The 20,013-nt window shown below is 45.5% G+C and overlaps 1 protein-coding gene across 5 annotated transcripts in view; it reads left to right on the plus strand.

The window, feature by feature from the left end:
- The window catches only part of P4HA2 (prolyl 4-hydroxylase subunit alpha 2), a 179,044-nt gene that overhangs the window by 72,741 nt on the left and 86,290 nt on the right, over window positions 1-20,013 (plus strand). For all 5 annotated transcript variants that reach the window (XM_040405214.1, XM_040405245.1, XM_040405236.1 and 2 more), the window contains 3 exons: window positions 9,857-9,927; window positions 11,758-11,857; window positions 17,599-17,652. In XM_040405214.1, coding sequence (XP_040261148.1) covers window positions 9,857-9,927; window positions 11,758-11,857; window positions 17,599-17,652 — 225 coding nt within the window. The remainder of the gene's footprint in view (window positions 1-9,856; window positions 9,928-11,757; window positions 11,858-17,598; window positions 17,653-20,013) is intronic.

Raw genomic sequence — 20,013 nt, forward strand, 5'->3', positions numbered from 1 at the left:
GCTAAGACAGTCATTTGGAATTTCTTAAATGATCCTGAGGGATATGGAACAAAAAAGTCAAGTGGAAGACCCAAAAAAATTTCATCAGCACTGAGCCGAGGGATGCAATTGGCTGTCCGTCAAGACACTGGACGATCCTCGACCCAAATGCAAGTACCAACATGCATGCTGAGCCCACTTCTTTGTAGTATATATTGGAGGCGTGGCGATCTCCATGCAGTCATGCACACCTGACCAGCTAGTCTGCCCTAGAGGCTGGTTTTAAAGTCTACTTCTACAGGACCTACCAGTAGCCATTTGGCTCCAGGAGAAGTATATAGTGGGCTCAGCATGCATGTTGGTACTTGCATCCCTGGATCCGATGAAAGCTGTAACGGCATCGGACAGGGTTAAAAGCAGAGTGTGCCTGGCGTTCATGCTGTACCTGCACTCTCTGGACTTTGTGTAGCTATCATGGCCCATAAACGGGTAGGAACTAGTGTTAGGGACCACTCATAGAGGCGACCTTGACGTGGTGAGTGGCTTATTACACTTTGGCCAAAATGTACACCAATGCCTCATTCAACATCCAGCATGGAGGCAGGGCGGAGTGCTGGTTGCAGAGTGCTATTGCATTTGTGTTCTTTTCTTTCTATAATAGTATTAGTGTCACCTTAGTTCGCCCTCCACCCAAAACGCAGTGTTTGCCCAATCAGGCCTGATCGGTCGCCCACACGTGCGTTCACCCACGCCCGCCCCGCCGCAGTGACAAAAAAAAAATATTTTTTTTGATCACTGCACAATCACTTTACAAGCGCTGCGGCGATAAAAAAAAAAATCCGTTTTGATATTTTTTTTATCAATCGCAGCGGCTTCCGGTACTTCGCTAGCCTCCCATTTGTAAGACAGGCTTGCTTTTTTTTTCTTGGGTAGTCTCAGGGAATACCCCCTAAATTTATAATAGAAGCCAATGAATCACCCGTGGGTGATACTGGACATTAGCGCAGGAAATACAGTATTTCCTGCGCTAATGTCCAGTATCACCCACGGGTGATTCATTGGCTTCTATTATTATAATTTTACTTCAAGGAGGTCAACAGCTCCTTCCTAGGACATTTTAGCTGCGGTTTCATTAAATTCAGGTTGATTTTTACATATCTAAACGAAGGGAGCGCAGGGAGGTCTATTTTCTTTTACCCCCTAAATTTAGTTGACCAAATGGCAAATAAGGGGTATTCTTCTGAAGAGGCCTACAGGATTCTGACCCAGTCGGATGAGGAATGGGAACCCTCATCTGACGAATCCAGCGGGTCAGAATACAAACCTGTAGAAAGCAGTGGCAGTCTGACCCAAAGTTCGGACAATGAGGTTGAGGTCCCTGATACCACCAGGCGTACCCGGCCCCGTGTTGCTAGACCACAGGTTGCGCAGGATCCGCTTCAAGGGCAGCAGAGTGGGGCTGGCGCTGTCGGATTACGTGGTGAGGCATACACCAGCAGCGCAGCCCATCCTGGACCTAGTACCAGCACTGCCGTAGAACATGGTGAAGTGGCGAGCACCAGAAGGGCAGTTGAAGCTGGTACGGTGGCACGTGCATTAGTTCCCCCGTCGCAGCCACCGCACAGACAGACCCGTAGAGCCCCTAGAGTCCCTGAGGTGCTGGCAAACCCTGATTGGCAGCCCCCAACTTCAGCCGTACCAGTAGTTCCCCCTTTCACCTCCCCAGTCTGGAGTTCGGGTTGAGACAGCTCAGATCGGATCGGCACTGGGGTTTTTTGAGCTGCTCTTGACTGCGGAGCTCTTGGACTTAGTCTTGGCAGAAACAAATCGGTATGCCACTCAATTTATAGCCGCCAACCCGGGAAGCTTTTATGCCCAGTCTTTCCGGTGGAAACCTGTCCAAGTTTCCGAATTTAAAACTCTTCTGGGCCTTCTCCTCAACATGGGCCTGACAAAAAAGCATGAATTGCGGTCATATTGGTCCACGAACCCAATTCATCACATGCCCATGTTCTCTGCTGCCATGTCCAGGACACGATTTGAGACCATCTTGCGTTTCCTGCACTTTAGCGACAACAGCACCTCTCGTCCCAGAGGCCACCCAGCTTTTGACCGGCTCCACAAAATTCGGCCCCTCATAGACCACCTTAACACCAAATTTGCAGATTTGTATACCCCTGAGCAAAACATCTGCATAGACGAGTCCCTGATGCATTTTACCGGACGCCTTGGCTTCAAACAATACATCCCAAGCAAGCGCGCCCGGTATGGGGTCAAATTGTATAAGCTCTGTGAAAGGGCCACAGGCTATACGCACAAATTTCGAGTCTGAGGGTAAAGATCAGACCCTGGAGCCGGTCGGTTTCCCTGACTACCTGGGGAGCAGTGGGAAGACAGTCTGGGACTTGGTGTCACCCTTATTTGGCAAGGGGTACCATCTTTATGTGGACAATTTTTACACAAGTGTGCCCCTCTTCAGGCATTTGTTTTTAGAGCAGATTGGCTGCTGTGGCACCGTGCGACCTAGTCGCCGGGGCTTCCCCCAACGGCTCGTTACCACCCGTCTTGCAAGGGGGGAGAGGGCTGCCTTGTGTAACGAAGAACTGCTCGCTGTGAAATGGAGAGACAAGCGTGACATTTACATGCTCTACTCCATTCACGCCGACACGACAATCCAAATAGAACGAGCAACCCGTGTCATTGAAAAGCCCCTCTCTGTCCACGACTATAATTTGCTCATGGGAGGGGTGGACTTCAATGACCAGATGTTGGCTCCCTATTTAGTTTCCCGCAGGACCAGACGCTGGTATAAGAAGGTGTCTGTATATTTAATTCAATTGGCGATGTACAATAGTTTTGTTCTCTACAGTAAGACTGGGAGAACAAGATCCTTCCTCAAATTTCAGGAAGAGATCATCGAGCACCTCCTGTATCCAGGAGGTTCCGTGGCCCCAACCACCAGTGTAGTGAGCAGTCTACACGAGCGACATTTCCCCAGTGTCGTTGCTGGTACCTCAAACCAACCGCCACCCCGAAAAAAATGTCTGTAGCAGGAGTGGAATAAGGCGTGACACCCGCTATTTCTGTCCTGACTGCCCTGACCACCCTGCCCTATGCTTAGGGGAGTGTTTCCGGAAGTACCACACTTACAGTAGTATAGTATAGTACACTTAGCATAGGGATTGCGTTACACAGGACAGGCACACAGGGCTCTTAGGGCCCTTTCACTCACAGCTGCTGCAAACCTCTCCTTTCACCTGAAGTGCATAATGTACTTTGCCACATCTCTGGGCGATTTGCGCTTTGCACATTGTCCCATGGGGAAGGAGAGGTTTGTCCTATAAAAGGTAAAAAACAAGAAACAAAAAAAAAAATCACAGGTAAGCAAAAAAGTTAGTTACAAAAGTGCCAAAAAGTTTTTAAAAGTTAATGTTCTGTTTCAAATGTTATAAAGTTTATGTTAATAAATTTATTGCGTTGCGGCCTGTTTTTTTTTGTTTTGTTTTCTTTATTTACCTTCTAGGTGGACCAACCGATGAACCAGCTTCAGCACTGATATGCATTCTGACAGAAGCATTGCGCTGCTGTCAGATTACACAAAAGTCGGTGTATGCGGCGCTGCAAGACGAGATTTCTCCTCTGCAGTAAAAAAGATACGTTTGCTGAGGCTTATGAGCTGAGGGGCGGCGTTCATATGCTTTGGCAAACGCTTTGTATATACACTGCTCAAAAAAAATTTTCAACCCGTGGAGGTCTGGATTTGGAGTCACACTCAAAATTAAAGTGGAAAAACACACTACAGGCTGATCCAACTTTGATGTAATGTCCTTAAAACAAGTCAAAATGAGGCTCAGTAGTGTGTGTGGCCTCCACGTGCCTGTATGACCTCCCTACAACGCCTGTGCATGCTCCTGATGAGGTGGCGGATGGTCTCCTGAGGGATCTCCTCCCAGACCTGGACTAAAGCATCTGCCAACTCCTGGACAGTCTGTGATGCAACGTGACGTTGGTGGATAGAGCGAGACATGATGTCCCAGATGTGCTCAATTGGATTCAGGTCTGGGGAACGGGCGGGCCAGTCCATAGCATTAATGTCTTCGTCTTGAAGGAACTGCTGACACACTCCAGCCACATGAGGTCTGGCATTGTCTTGCATTAGGAGGAACCAGGGGCCAACCGCACCAGCATATGGTCTCACAAGGGGTCTGAGGATCTCATCTCGGTACCTAATGACAGTCAGGCTACCTCTGGCGAGCACATGGAGGGCTGTGCGGCCCTCCAAAGAAATGCCACCCCACACCATTACTGACCCAATGCCAAACCGGTCATGCTGGAGGATGTTGCAGGCAGCAGAACGTTCTCCACGGCGTCTCCAGACTCTGTCACGTCTGTCACATGTGCTCAGTGTGAACCTGCTTTCATCTGTGAAGAGCACAGGGCACCAGTGGTGAATTTGCCAATCTTGGTGTTCTCTGGCAAATGCCAAACGTCCTGCACGGTGTTGGGCTGTAAGCACAACCCCCACCTGTGGACGTCAGGCCCTCATATCACCCTCATGGAATCTGTTTCTGACCGTTTGAGCAGACACACATTTGTGGCCTGCTGGAGGTCATTTTGCAGGGCTCTGGCAGTGCTCCTCCTGTTCCTCCTTGCACAAAGGCGGAGGTAGCCGTCCTGCTGCTGGGTTGTTGCCCTCCTATGGCCTCTTCCATGTCTCCTGATGTACTGGCCTGTCTCCTGGTAGCGCCTCCATGCTCTGGACACTACGCTGACAGACACGGCAAACCTTCTTGCCACAGCTCGCATTGATGTGCCATCCTGGATAAGCTGCACTACCTGAGCCACTTGTGTGGGTTGTAGACTCCGTCTCATGCTACCACTAGAGCGAAAGCACCGCCAGCATTCAAAAGTGACCAAAACATCAGCCAGGAAGCATAGGAACTGAGAAGTGGTCTGTTGTCACCACCTGCAGAACCACTCCTTTATTGGGGGTGTCTTGCTAATTGCCTATAATTTCCACCTGTTGTCTATCCCATTTGCACAACAGCATGTGAAATTGATTGTCACTCAGTGTTGCTTCCTAAGTGGACAGTTTGATTTCACAGAAGTGTGATTGACTTGGAGTTACATTGTGTTGTTTAAGTGTTCCCTTTATTTTTTTGAGCAGTGTATATAAAAAAAAATAATCCCGGCAATGATTTATTAATCCACATCGATTGATGTGAATGGAGAAATCGGGTTTGCAAGGGCATACGGGCTGAGTGGGTTTGGATGTTGGGCGGAGCTACTATGTCCTGGCAGACGCCTTTCCCCTCTTTATTTTTTTTTTTTGGCAGAGATTTTTTCATCCACATTGATCGATGCGAATGAAGAAATCTGTGCTGTTCATTTTTTCTTTCAGCCCAGAGGCTGAACGAAAAAAAAAAAAAATCTCATTACCCGTATGCTCAATATAAGGAGAATAGCAGAAACTCCTAATGCTGGCCATACATGTAATGATTGCGGAGACCCTCAAATGCCAGGGCAGTACAAACACCCCACAAATGACCCCATTTTGGAAAAAAGACACCCCAAGGTATTCGCTGAGGGCCATATTGAGTCCATGAAAGATTGAACTTTTTGTCCCAAGTTAGCGGAAAGGGAGACTTTGTGAGAAAAAGCTAAAAAAAATCAATTTCCGCTAACTTGTGCCAAAAAAATAAATCTTCTATGAACTTGCCATGCCCCTCACGGAATACCTTGGGGTGTCTTCTTTCCAAAATGGGGTCACATGTGGGGTATTTATACTACCCTGGCATTTTAGGGGCCCTCAAGCGTGAGAAGATGTCTGGAATCCAAATGTCTAAAAATGCCCTCCTAAAAGGAATTTTGGCCCCTTTGCGCACCTAGGCTGCTAAACAGTGTCACATGTGCAGGGGTGTGGAATTCCTATCGCCCGACGCCCGGGACATGCAGTTCCGGGCGCCGGGCAAGTAGTTTGAACAGTTGTTTAGCCCTGTGCGGGCAAGTAGCAGGGACATGTTGGTTGGGCAGTAATAGGAGCGGTGCCAGGGGCGGACTGACCGGTCGGGCACTTCGTACATGGTCCGAGGGCCCGGCCGGGATGGGGGCCCGCCCCAGAATAACATAACACCGGGCCCCGCTCACTGTATCCCCTGCGATCCTCTCCCTCTCTGTACTCACAACCTCAGCAGCATAGAGGCAGCAGCAGGCAGTGTAATAGGAGCCGACAGTGGAAGCTAGCCCCGCCCCTCCCCGCCCTCCAACCAATCAGAGGCAACCAGCAGTCCAGCACTGACTCACAGCACAGGGGGAGTCGCAGGGACTCAGAGAATCGTCTGAGTCTATTAGTTAAAAGAATCGAATGAGTCAGAGACTGTGTCACCGAGTCCTGCCAGACTTCCTGCTTTGCGGCTCCCTGTCTCCTGACAAGTCCGTCCGGGGGGGTGGTATAGTATTGCATGTAGCAGAGCTGTGTGTGTACAGGGTGCTTGCAGCAATGTAGCAGAGCTGTGTGTGTACAGGGTGCTTGCAGCAATGTAGCACAGCTGTGTGTGTACAGGGTGCTTGCAGCAATGTAGCACAGCTGTGTGTGTACAGGGTGCTTGCAGCAATGTAGCAGAGCTGTGTGTGTACAGGGTGCTTGCAGCAATGTAGCAGAGTAGGAGGCCTGGCAGGGACTCGGTGACACGTCTCTGACTCATTTGATTCTTTTAACTAATAAACTCTTAGACCATTTATCTAAATCCCTGCAATAACTATACAGTGTAATTACATCAGTCTGCTCCACTGCAGCAGAGCTGACTCAGCAAGTGAACCGAAGATTCGATGAGCTGAGCATGCGCATTGATCTTCAGTTCACTTGCTTCTCCCGGCTCAGGAAGTGAACCGAAGATCCGATTCATGAAAAAGATCCGAACTTCCCATCTCTAAAACTCAGTAGCAGGCAGGCTGGGCGGCAGCGCAACTCACTGACGTCACGCGCCTGCTCCTCCTGCTTCATTCATAAAGTGGGAGGAGCAGGCGCGTGATGTCAGTGACAGCATTATGTCAGTGTTATCCAATACATTCCAGAACTGTAAGGGTTACATAGCATCATAAATCAGTATAATGCTATGTGACCCCAGTCAGCGCTTGCAGGTCAGGCTGGGAGCTGCGATGTGGACAGGCTCCGGGAGGAACGCTCATCTGCAGGGGTGTCAGAAATAAAGGTTGTGCTGTCTTCTGAGGCTCTGGCCCTGCCTGCAATCTGCACTGCACGTGGCACTTGATAAACTATAATGTCTCCCTGTTGCCCCCATACAGTATAACGTCTCCTTGTGGCCCCCATACAGTATAACGTCTCCTTGTGGCCCCCATACAGTATAACGTCTCCTTGTGGCCCCCATACAGTATAACGTCTCCCTCTTGCCCCCATACAGTATAACGTCTCCTTGTGGCCCCCATACAGTATAACGTCTCCCTATTGCCCCCATACAGTATAACGTCACCTTGGGGCTGCCCTAGTGCCCCATACAGTATAACGTCACCAAGCGGCTGCCCCCGCACAGTATAACTTCACCCTGTGGCCCCTGCCCCCATACAATATAACGTCTCCCTGTGGCCCCCACCCCCATACAGTATAACATCTCCCTGTGGCCCCCGCCCCCATACAGCATAACGTCTCCTTGTGGCCCCCGCCCCATACAGTATAACATCGCCTTGTGGCCCCCGCCCCCATACAGTATAACGTTAGTATAAGTTCAGGACAAGTAGATGGTCATGAGGGACAAGTAGATTGAGCCCCCACTTTAGTCCTTCGACAAGTAGTTTTTTTTAAAATTTCCACACCCCTGATGTGGTATTGCCGTACTCGGGAGAAGTTGGGCAATGTGTTTTTTTCGGGTGTCTTTTTACATATACCCATGCTGGGTGAGAGAAATATCTCTGTCAAATGACAACTTTGTATAAAAAAATGGGAAAAGTTGTCTTTTAGAGATATTTCTCTCACCCAGCATGGGTATATGTAAAAAGACACCCCAAAACACATTGCCCTACTTCTCCTGAGTATGGTGATACCACATGTGTGACACTTTTTTGCAGCCTAGGTGGGCAAAGGGGCCTAAATTCTAAAGAGCACCTTTAGGATTTCACAGGGCATTTTTTACACATTTGGATTTCAAACTACTTCTCACGCATTAGGGCCCCTAAAATGCCAGGGCAGTATAAATACCCCACAAGTGACCCCATTTTGGAAAGAAGACACCCCAAGGTATTTCGTGATGGGCATAGTGAGTTCATGGAAGTTTTTATTTTTTGTCACAAGTTAGTGGAATATGAGACTCTGTAAGAAAAAAAAAAAATCATCATTTTCCGCTAACTTGTGACAAAAAATAAAAACTTCTATGAACTCACTATGCCCATCAGCGAATACCTTAGGGTGTCTACTTTCCGAAATGGGGTCATTTGTGGGATGTTTCTACTGTCTGGCCATTGTAGAACCTCAGGAAACATGACAGGTGCTCAGAAAGTCAGAGCTGCTTCAAAATGCGGAAATTCACATTTTTGTACCATAGTTTGTAAACGCTATAACTTTTGCGCAAACCAATAAATATACACTTATTGCATTTATTTTCTTATCAAAGACATGTATAACAATAAATTTAGAGAAAAATTTAGATAGAAATGTCGTTTTATTTGAAAAATTTTACAACTGAAAGTGAAAAATGTCTTTTTTTTTTTTTTTTTTGCAAAAATTCCGGTCAATTTCGATTAATAACAAAAAAAGTAAAAATGTCAGCACCAATCAAATACCACCAAATGAAAGCTCTATTAGTGAGAAGAAAAGGAGGTAAAATTCATTTGGGTGGTAAGTTGTATGACCGAGCAATAAACCGTGAAAGTAGTGTAGTGCAGAATTGTAAAAAGTGGTCTGGTCATTAAGGGTGTTTAAGCGAGGGGAGCTGAGGTGGTTAATGTTGGAACGGCGGATCTCTAATAAAGTTTGGTGTGCATCTTATCTGTGGTAAAAAACAGAGTCTATCTGGGGAGCAGATACATGTGGTGGTGAATACAGTACAGCACCAGTATCTGTACCGGTTCATACAGTACAGCACCAGTACATACAGTACAGTATACAAATGGCTAACAGTCAAGACCCCATCATGGCTCTACCAGCAAGAAGAAAGAAATATGAAGCCAGTTTCAAAGTTAAAGTTGTAAACTTTGCCATGGAACATAACTGCGCTGCTGCAAGACAATATAAAGTAACAGAAAGATGGCACCCCACATTGGCCAGAACTCGAAAAACATGTAGCAGACCATTGCCAAAACGGTTATGTAGTGACACAAAATAAAATACGTTTGTTTGCACTTCAGTGGGCCAAATCTAACCCAGATCACAGCAACAGATTTAAGGCCACTGTATCCTGGTGTACTAGATTCTTGGAAAGGGATAATATGGTACTGAGGCAAAAGAGGAAAATTGCACAACAATTACCTGCAGATCTTGATGCCAAAGTAAATAGCGTTGGAGGGGTAGTCTTATGCGGCGAGTATACCCCAAACCCTATATTTTAACTGGAAAAGTTGGGGGTCGTCTTATACGCCCAGTCGTCTTATATGCCGGAAAATACGGGTAAGTCCTCGTGGACTTTCAATTTTCTCATTGTGCGCCCTACATACTGGAGGCCGCACGGGCACTCCAGCATGTAGACATCACCCGAACTCTCACATTATAGAGCCAATAATATCTGTTAAATTTCTTGTTTCAGTCCATTGAAAACGACTCTCATGGATCTGTCAAATACCAGATCATTGACAGCAGTGTGAACAGGACACCGTGGATGACCTGTTAAAATATACTTCATACTTTATTAATTGGTGTGGTTTTTTTCAGCTGGCAAGAGCTACGGTTCGTGACCCGAAAACTGGAGTTTTAACCACAGCCAATTACAGGGTCTCTAAAAGGTAAGGACTCTTAGGTGCTTTACTTCTGAATGCCAAACTGAATCAAAGTATAGGATTGGCTAGATACTTGGTTTCCTACAAATGCAATTAACCTCAAAATCAGATGCAGTCATTTTTGTATGCTGCACTGTCTTTCTATTGCATTCTATTTTGCATACATGTTATTCTTAGTGTATAAATGCTGTCAGATTAATTTTTAAGGCTGGGTCCATGTGCTTAAATGTTGAGAACATTTGGCTTGCTACTTGATTAATGTACTGAATGAATGTATAGTACACAGAATGAAAGCCAGTCATTCTTCATTCCGCTATCAGATCCTCACATCAGACCCCCATTTCAGATCTACTCATCAGAGACCCCCCCCCCCCCCCTCCATCGGATCCTCTCATCATAGACCCCTCCCTACCCATTGGATCCTCACATCAGACCCATTGTTAGACCTTCATGCCAGACCCCTGTATCAGACCTCAGATCAGAGCCCCCATGAGACCTCCATGTCAGACCTCTGTATCAGACCTTATAATGGAAGCACTTACTAGAATTTGCTTTATAAGACGCACTGCCACCCCCCCAAACTTTTTGGGGGAAAATGTGGGTCTTAGGCTGGTTTCACACGGGCGTTGTGGGATAAGGTGCGGGTGCGTTGCAGGAACATGCACGATTTTTCCACGTGAGTGCAAAACATTTTAATGCATTTTGCACGCGCGGGAGAAAAATCGGCATGATTTGGTACCCAAACCCGGACTTCTTCACAGAAGTTCGGGTTTGAGTTAGGTGTTGTGTAGATTTTATTATTTTCCCTTATAACATGGTTATAAGGGAAAATAATAGCATTCTTAATACATAATGCATAGTACAATAGGGCTGGAGGGGTTAAAAAATTATAATAATAATTTAACTCACCTTCATCCACTTGTTCGTGCAGCCCGGCTTTTGTTCTGTTTTCATCTTTGCTGTGCACAGGAAAAGGACCTGTGGTGATGGATCATGTGATGAGTGCAGTGACGTCATCACAGGTCCTTTTCCTGTGCACAGCAAAGATGAAGACCGAAGAGAAGCCGGGCTGCGCAAACAAGTGGATTAAGGTGAGTTAAAAAAAAATTTTATATATTTTTTTTTAACCCTTCCAGCCCTATTGTGCTATGCGTTCTGTATTAAGAATGCTATTATTTTCCCTTATAACCGAGTTATAAGGGAAAATAATAATGATCGGGTCCCCATCCCGATTGTCTCCTAGCAACCGTGCGTGCAAATCGCACCACATCCGCACTTGCTTGCGGATGCTTGCGATTTTCACGCAGCCCCATTCACTTCTATGGGGCCTGCGTTGCGTGAAAAACGCACAATATAGAACATGCTGCGATTTTCACGCAACGCACAAGTGATGCGTGAAAATGACTGCTCATGTGCACAGCCCCATAGAAATGAATGGGTCCGGATTCAGTGCGGGTGCAATGCGTTCACCTCACGCATTGCACCCGCGCGGAAATCTCGCCCGTCTGAAAGGGGCCTTATAAGGTGAAAAATATGGTAATTTAGTAAAAAAAAAATATCTAAATCCTCTACAAGCCAAATGATACGAGCGATTAAAATTGAATGATATTTATACATTAAATATTTAAAGCAACCCTAACAATACAGTTTTCTTTTCCCCTTTTATATTTGCTTCTTTTATGTATCATTGGAGGATTATCTACAGGAGCACCCTCCACACTAACCTCTTTAGACCTCACTTTGCATAGCAAGGCAGATCTTTATTCCAGTCAGGATCCATGTCTGATGTATATCATGTGGCAGTGAATCTGACATGTTACACTTCTTTATATCTAGTTCCTGGCTGGAGGAATATGATGATCCTGTTGTTGCTCGGGTGAATCATCGCATGCAAGCCATAACTGGACTGACAGCTGACACAGCTGAGCTGCTGCAGGTAAAGGGAATCCACAGAAAGCTATTACTTCAGTGGAAATGTATGTTTTCTTCTTTCATTCCTTCAGCCTTTCCACAAGTATTTTTTGGAGCTGGTACAAAATCGGTAGAATGGTATTGAACAATCTCATAGAATAATCATTCAGTAGTATTGGTTATGTACAGTTATATATTGTAAATGTATTTAGGAAATGGAACAGATTTGAGTCAATTTTGCATATATTATTATTTCCTTTTTTTTTTTAAAGGCATTAGAATAATAAAAAAATTTAAAAAATGTAAACTTTTGCCAGACCCCACAGTGTTTTTTAATTTTCCTTGCGTTCGGGTACTTTCACACTAGCGTTTTTCTTTTCCGGTATTGAGTTCCGTCCTAGGGGCTCAATACCGGAAAAAAACTGATCAGTTTTATCCTAATGCATTCTGAATGGAGAGCAATCTGTTCAGGATGGATGAGTTCAGTCCCTCTTACGTTTTTTGACTGGAGAAAATACCGCAGCATGCTGCATTTTTCTCTCCGGCCAAAAATCCTGAACACTTGCCGGAATGCCGGAACCGGCATTAATTTCCATTGAAATGTATTAATGCCGGATCCGGTACTAAGTAGGGATCGACCGATTATCGGTTTGGCCGATATTATCGGCCGATATTGAGGATTTTGAACGTTATCGGCATCTATTTTGCCGATATACCGATAACGTATGGGGAACACAGATCGCGCTGCTCTCAGCGCTCTCTGTGTTCCCTCCGCAGCACAGGGGAGAAGGAAGCAGTGTCTCCTCCCCCTGTGCTGCTGCTGCCGCTGCCGCCAATGAGGGGATAGAACATAAGAGGAGGGGAGGGGCTGTGGCCGCTGCGCCACCAATGAAGATAAGCCTCTCATTCATTCATATACAGGAGGCGGGAGCTGGCTGCAGAATCACATAGCCGGCTCCCGACCTCTATGAGCAATAGCTGCGGTCCGCGGTAGTTAACTCCTCAGGTGCCGCGGATCGCAGCTACCGCTGATAGAGGTCGGAGCCGGCTATGTGATTCTGCAGCCAGCTCCCGCCTCCTATATATGAATGATCGAGAGACTTATCTTCATTGGTGGCGCAGTGCGCCCCCCCCCACCCACCCAGTATTAATCATTGGTGGCAGTGGCCACAGGATCCCCTCTCCCCTGCTCCTCCGATCGGAGCCCCAGCTGTGTAAGCCTGGGGCTCCGATCGGTTACCATGGCAGCCAGGACGCTATTGAAGCCCTGGCTGCCATGTTCAGCTCCATGCTGCTGTGTGCACTATGCACAGAGCAGCAGGGACAGTGTGAGATCCTATTCACCCTGATAGAGATCTATCAGGGTGAATAGGACAAAGGTTCTAGTCCCTAAGGGGGTTAAAAGTTAGTAAAAAAAAAAAAAAAAAATATTAAGTATAAATGAAAAAGATTTATAAAAAAAAAAATACACATTAACAATAAACAAAAAAAATTACACATTAACAATAAACAAAAAAATACACATTAACAATAAACATATTAATTTTCAGCAGATTTGTGTAGGAATTTTTTTTTTTCTCAAAAATGAAAATTCCCAGAATATCGGTATAAATTATCGGCTATCGGCCTGAAAGTTCACAAATTATCGGTATCGGCCCTAAAAAATCAATATCAGTCGATCCCTAGTACTAAGTGTTTTGGAAAACCGGATCTGGTTTCCCAATCTGTGCATGCGCAGACCGTTAAAAATGAGAAAAAAATAAATACTGGCTCTGTTTTTCCGGATGACAACCTGAAAGACTGGTCCGGTATTGCAATGCATTTGTCAGACAGATCCACATCTGGATCAGTCTCACAAAGGCATCTGTTTGTGTCCGGATTGCCGGATCCGGCAGGCAGTTCCGGCGACTGAACTGCCTGCCAGAATCCTCTGCCGCAAGTGTGAACGTAGCCTTCCTCTTGCAGTAAATATGACATGATAATTTTATTCTGTGGGTTGATATGGTTATGGCAATACCAAATTTATAGAATTCTTTTATGTTTTACTACTTTTTCAGCATAAAATCACTTTTGTGTTTAAAAATACCGTATATACTCGAGAATAAGCCGACCCGAGTATAAGCCGAGGCCCCTAATTTTACCCCAAAAAAATGGGAAAAATTATTGACTCGAGTATAAGACTAGGGTGGGAAATGCAGCTATAATGCAGAGTGTATGTGTATATAATGCACACACTCTACATTATATACACACATCTGCAAGAGGGTGACTCAGATTGATGGGAGTCTGACTCTGACTCCCTGTATTTAATGCAGAGTGTGTGCATTATATACACACACACTCTGCATTAAATACAGGGAGCCATCCACAGATCCCCCCCCCCCTAAACAGTGCCATCTACATATCTCCCCTCCCCTAAACAGTGCCATGATGGCACTGTTTAGGGGAGGGGGGGATCTGTGGATGGCACTGTTTAGGGGGGAGATCTGTGGATGGCACTGCAGGGGGATCTGTGGATGGCACTGCCATCCACAGATCCCCCTACAGTGCCATCCACAGATCCCACTCCCCGACGCTCACAGCAGTATATTTATAAACTAATCAGTACTTTAACTTTAATCATTGCTGAGCTCTTTACTCGGATTATTTGGATATCGATTCTTACTTTGTCTTAGCTCCGGTAATAGCAGGCAGTGCGGGCTGGCGACGCTCACTCACTCACTGACGTCACGCGCCTGCTCCTCTCACTAGGCGGCGCAGGCGCCTGCTATTACCGGAGCTATTAGACAAAGTAAGATAGCCAAATAAATAATCCAGGGCTTTACTCATCATCTCCTGGGGGGCCCCGTGGGCCCCCCTGACTTAGGGGCCCGGTCGCAATTGTGACCGCTGCGACCCCTATAGCTACGCCACTGTTGGTCTGTATTATGGCAATGTAAGTTGCCATAATACAGACCTAGACTCGAGTATAAGACGAGGGGGCTTTTTGAGCACAAAAATATGTGCCAAAAAACTTGTCTTATACTCGAGTATATACGGTAAATTATATTTTGCATAATCATACTAAAGTCCATAACTTTTTTTTTTTTTTTTTTTTTTACCAATGTAGCTGTGTGGGGGTTTGTTTTTTGCGGGATGGGCTGTAGTTTTTATTGGTATTGTTTTGAGGTACGTATAATTACATATATTTTTTGTGGAGGGGAAATGACAAAAACAGCAATTCTTTCATTGTTTTATACATTATTTTTTACGGCGTTCACCGCGTGGGATCAGTAACATGATACTTTTATAGTTCAGGTCGTTACGCACACGGCGATACCAAACATGTGTATTTTTTATTTTTTTTTATTACATAAATGAACGGATTTTCGAAAAGATAATTTTTAATTTTTTTTTACACTTCTTTATTTATCAAGACCCATTTGGATCTTGAAATCCAGTGGGCCTGATGGATATACAGTGCATTGCAATAGTCATCTATTGCAATGCACTGTATTGTCAGTGCTACAATTACGCTAAGGCCTCTTGCACACAAACGTGTGCGCCCCATGGTCGTGCTGCGGGCTGCAATGCATTAGCACAGTCCATGGGGCAGCCGCAGCGGATCGCAGACCCATTCATTTTAATGGGTCCGCGATCCGGCCATTCCACAAAAAGATAGGACATGTTCTATCTTTTTGCGGACAGGAAGTATGGGACGAAACCCCACGGAAGCACATTCATAAATGAGATTGGCTGGCAGGTCCCTTTCCCACCCACACCCCTTTTTTAAAACTGGTGTATGTGGCATGGATGGGGAAGAAGTCACAGATTTCGCTACAAATCCCCTTTACAACCGAATCTGTGACAGATATACGCCAACAATTAGCATATATCTGTTCATAAATGACCCCTAAGTCTATATATATATATATATATATATATATATATATATATATATATATATATATATATATATATATATAATTTTTTTTTCCCCTCTCTTAAGAACACCACAAGTGATTTAAGAACACCACAAATGCTTGATGCAAGCCAGTTCATTCAGTTTTGTTTGCGATCGCGTTCAGTTTTTATCACGCAATGCGCATTGATGCAATAAAAAACGGAACATTTACAAACAACATCTCTTGGCAACCATCCGTGAAAAACTTGCTTGCGGATGTAATGCGATTTTCACGCAGCCCCATTCACTTCTAGAATACAGAACATGCTGCAATTTTCACGCAACGCACAAGTGATGCGTGAAAACCAACGCTCATGTTCACAGACCCATTAAAATGAATGGGTCCGGATTCAGTCTGGGAGCAATGCGTTCGCATCACACATTGCACCCTCGTGTGAAAGAGGCCTTATCATTTTAATCTGCAAGGTAAGCCCTACCAGGCAGTATGTCTAGTTTAAATAGAGTTGATCCTTCTGACAGGCCCTCTTTAAGCAGCCCATCGTAATCCTAAAAATGTAACATTATATACCAAGTGCACTGGCTGATGGTTAACTGGCTCTGAAGGTATACTGTATGAGGTGCACTACTGGAAAATGAAAAAGAACACCTGGAAAACTTAATGTGATTGAGCTGAGAGTGACAAAGTACAAACTGCTAGTGGTGCTTGGTCAATGATCACTCAAAGTGGTGCACCCTTTACTTTGGATTCTGCAGCATGGTATATGTTGGGCTGGGTGCCATTAATACTGGGTGGCATCTCCCTTTGCTGTGATACAGGCTGCCCCTCATGGTCATACAGATACTGGATATCCTCCTGTGGTACATTATTCCAAGCTCTTTCAGCTTGGAACCGTAGTTCAATCATGATAGTTGTTGACTGCTGTGGGAGATTCGTCGCCCTATCCTGACATTCTTGATGGGGGGGGGGGGGGGGGAGAGAGATGGAGATCCCGCTGGTCAGGGGTGCACATTGTGTAGGACAGGCAGTGTTTGGGCAGGTGAGATCGTGTTGAAGCACCACATTTCCTTACTGACTTAAAGGCAGTAGTACTGATTCCATAATGTGCTGGACATCCCACGGTCTGGTCAATATTCCCTCTATGAATACCAGATGGGAATGGCCATGGTAGTTAATGCCACCCCACACCATGACACCCGTTGTTGGTTCTGTGTGTCTCTGCACCATGTATGATGGCAGTAGGCGCCCTCCTGTGAACTCTGATGTGGTTATCAATGGCAAATGATAGTGTTCAGTGATGAAAGCAGGTTCTACCTTGGGACTAATGTTGGCCGCAGCAGAGTGATATTAAAGGAAACCTATCACCTCCAAAAAACATCCAAAGCCAGTGCGCTTCTCTAGTCAGGCTTCTTGCCTCCTTGCTTCAAGTCATGGTAACCACGCCCCCTTCCATGCCCCTTCGCTGTGATTGACAGCGCTTATGCACGAGAGTTCGCTGGCTTTGCCGAACTGCCGGCTGTCAGTCGCGGGGAAGGGGGCGTGGTTACAGTGACTTGAAGCAAGGAGGCGAGAAGCGCACCGGCAGGGGATTAAAGAACATTTTTACAGCTTTTGCTTCATCTGCCTTCAGGAAGAAAAGGATCGTTACAAACACGCTGCTGGCTACTCTCAGGTACTGCTGCCGGCTTGGGATGTTTTTTGGAGGTGATAGGTTCCCTTTAAACTAAAACAGGTGCCAGCCATTTTGACAACTGCTTTAAAACCATTAAGAAAACTTAATATACCTTCTGCGTTTTGTGTTTTATTAGACAGAAAAATGATATATTAACAGCATTCTATTACCTTTTGTATTTCCTACTGACAGGTAGCAAACTATGGCATGGGAGGTCAGTATGAGCCACATTTTGATTTTTCCAGGGTAGGTATACCAAGGATTCTATATCCATTTTCCTTACTACTGTTAAATTCCTTCTCATTCATTTTTGATCATTTTAATTTCTGCATCTGTGTTTATATTTGTGTATTCCTCTTATTAACTCACTATTTGAACACTGATTTTGGAGAGTTTCTGCCTCAAAATCGACTTCTAAACAGCTCCAAAACACCTCAAAACAGCCTCTCATTCATTTCAATGGGAAGCAGCACTTGCTTTTTTTTTGCACATGTAAAAAAGAATCAGGATGCCCTATTTTGGGGCAGAATCAGCGCTGCATCTCCCATTGGAATGAATAGAAGCAGAAAAAAACAACAACTCCCTGAAAGTCCATGCTTTTTGCGCAGATCTGCTTCAAATACCTTAAAGGGGTTGGCCACCCTAAGCCAAAACCATGAAGTATTAATATCATGTGAAATGTACTGGCTATATATAATTTTTCTAACCTGTTCACCATGGCACACTTCCCTGGAGGAGCTCCCTCCGACAGGCTGTGTGGGAGGAGCAGCTGTAAAGTGAAAGTAAAAATCCCAGCATGCACTGCAGCAAGTATCTTCAGAGGAGCAGTCACATGACATCCCCGCCCACCTGTGTTCCCATGGAGACAAGAGCCCCTCAGACTGCTGTACAGACATAGTAATAGAAAACACACCACAGTCCCAGCAGTAAAGAGGTCAATACCCAGACATCCTAACCTGCAAAAACTCATTTCAGGGAGGTTTTTTTTTTTTTTTTTTTTCTCACAAACTTTTTATTACATTTTCCAAACATATGCAGTATCTGCACACTTTGCTCTATGGTGTGTAGGACTGGGCTCATTACCCTGCCCCAAATTATCATATTTATGTATATGATTAAAGCATCCAGGTGGGGGTGAATTTAACACTGGGGTAAATAATATAATTAAAATGGAGTGTTAAATGTGTAAATGTATTTTAAAAAAATACATCTCTCTCAATAGTTCTATAGCTACTGAATGAGACAGAAGAAGATGCCTTTAACATATATATCTCCTTGAGAAGCCAATTTGACCCTAAAGGGTTAATTCAACCTGTAATCTAAACTCTGTGTCCTGTCACTTCTCTTATCTCTCTGCTCTGCTATCAGTAAACCTTTCCGTGATATATTGTTTCACGTGATATATTGTTTCACATGCGTGTCAGGGAGCCGCTATCTAATAGCGGGAGACTCCCTGAACCTCCGGGAGACTTGAGATCCCTGAATACCTGTCCCACAAAGGAATGTGCTAATGTGTCACACATATGTTTGAGGGCGGGGTACCCTGTTCATAAATTTGCTGTGGGGCCCAGTCATTTCTAGTTGTGCCACTGGATGTAAGCCATGAATAGAAGGGAAAATTTATCGTTTCCCTTGTTTCTGAAAAGTGGCGATAAAAAGGGTGTGGCAATGGCATGGAGGGGATGTGACCAGTCGCCCAAACAAATTTATGTTCATTTCAGTTTTCTGACTCAAATGAAGCCAGAAATCCACGGCAGCTCTGAGCTGTCAGAGATTTCTGTTTAGGTGCACGGACTGCCGGAGGAGAGGGATCTTTTGAGGGAGGGGACAGATCCTTGTTGCGCAAGAACTCTGATGAATACATTTGTGCAAATCAATCTGCTCACATAGCGAGGAGCCTCCTGTCTATCATCACACAACTTATTCCCAGCTGACAGCCTAGAAATCATCTATGAATATAGGACTACCCTTCACCTGGGAAAAAAAGGGGAACGAATGTAGTCCGACATCTCTAAATACAATGTACAGGGGTTCACACATCACTATATACAGGGGGTCACACATCTGTATATACAGTATAAAAGGGATGATACATCTCAGTATACAGGGGGTCACACGTCACTGTACACAGTGTAGACAGGGTCACAGATCTCTATATGCAGTGGTGGGCGGCACACATCAGTATATACAGTGTACAGGGGGTCACACATCAGTATACACGGGTCACATCTCAGTATACAGGGGTCACACATCACTACACAGTGTATACGGGGTCACGGATCTCTATATGCAGTGGTGGGCGCCACCTGTAAGGTGACCTAGGCTTTTTTTTTTTTAAAAGCACTGGTTAAGTGGCGGCTGGGCCGGTCCTGCAGCAAGTTTTTTTTTAAAGTACGGCGGCGGGCCCTCCCCTGCACCAGGCGGCTGCCGCACTGCCCGAGAAGAGAGTGACAAGGGAGGGGGTGGGGGAGAAGAGAGTGACAAGGGAGGGGGTGGGGGAGAAGAGAGTGACAAGGGAGGGGGGGGGGGGGGGGGGAGAAGAGAGTGACAAGGGAGTCCCCAGAGCCAGACCAAGAGCCAGACTGCAGCCAGAGACCAGATCATCTT

Source organism: Bufo bufo, chromosome 1, assembly GCF_905171765.1.
Source record: "Bufo bufo chromosome 1, aBufBuf1.1, whole genome shotgun sequence".
NCBI lineage: Eukaryota > Metazoa > Chordata > Amphibia > Anura > Bufonidae > Bufo > Bufo bufo.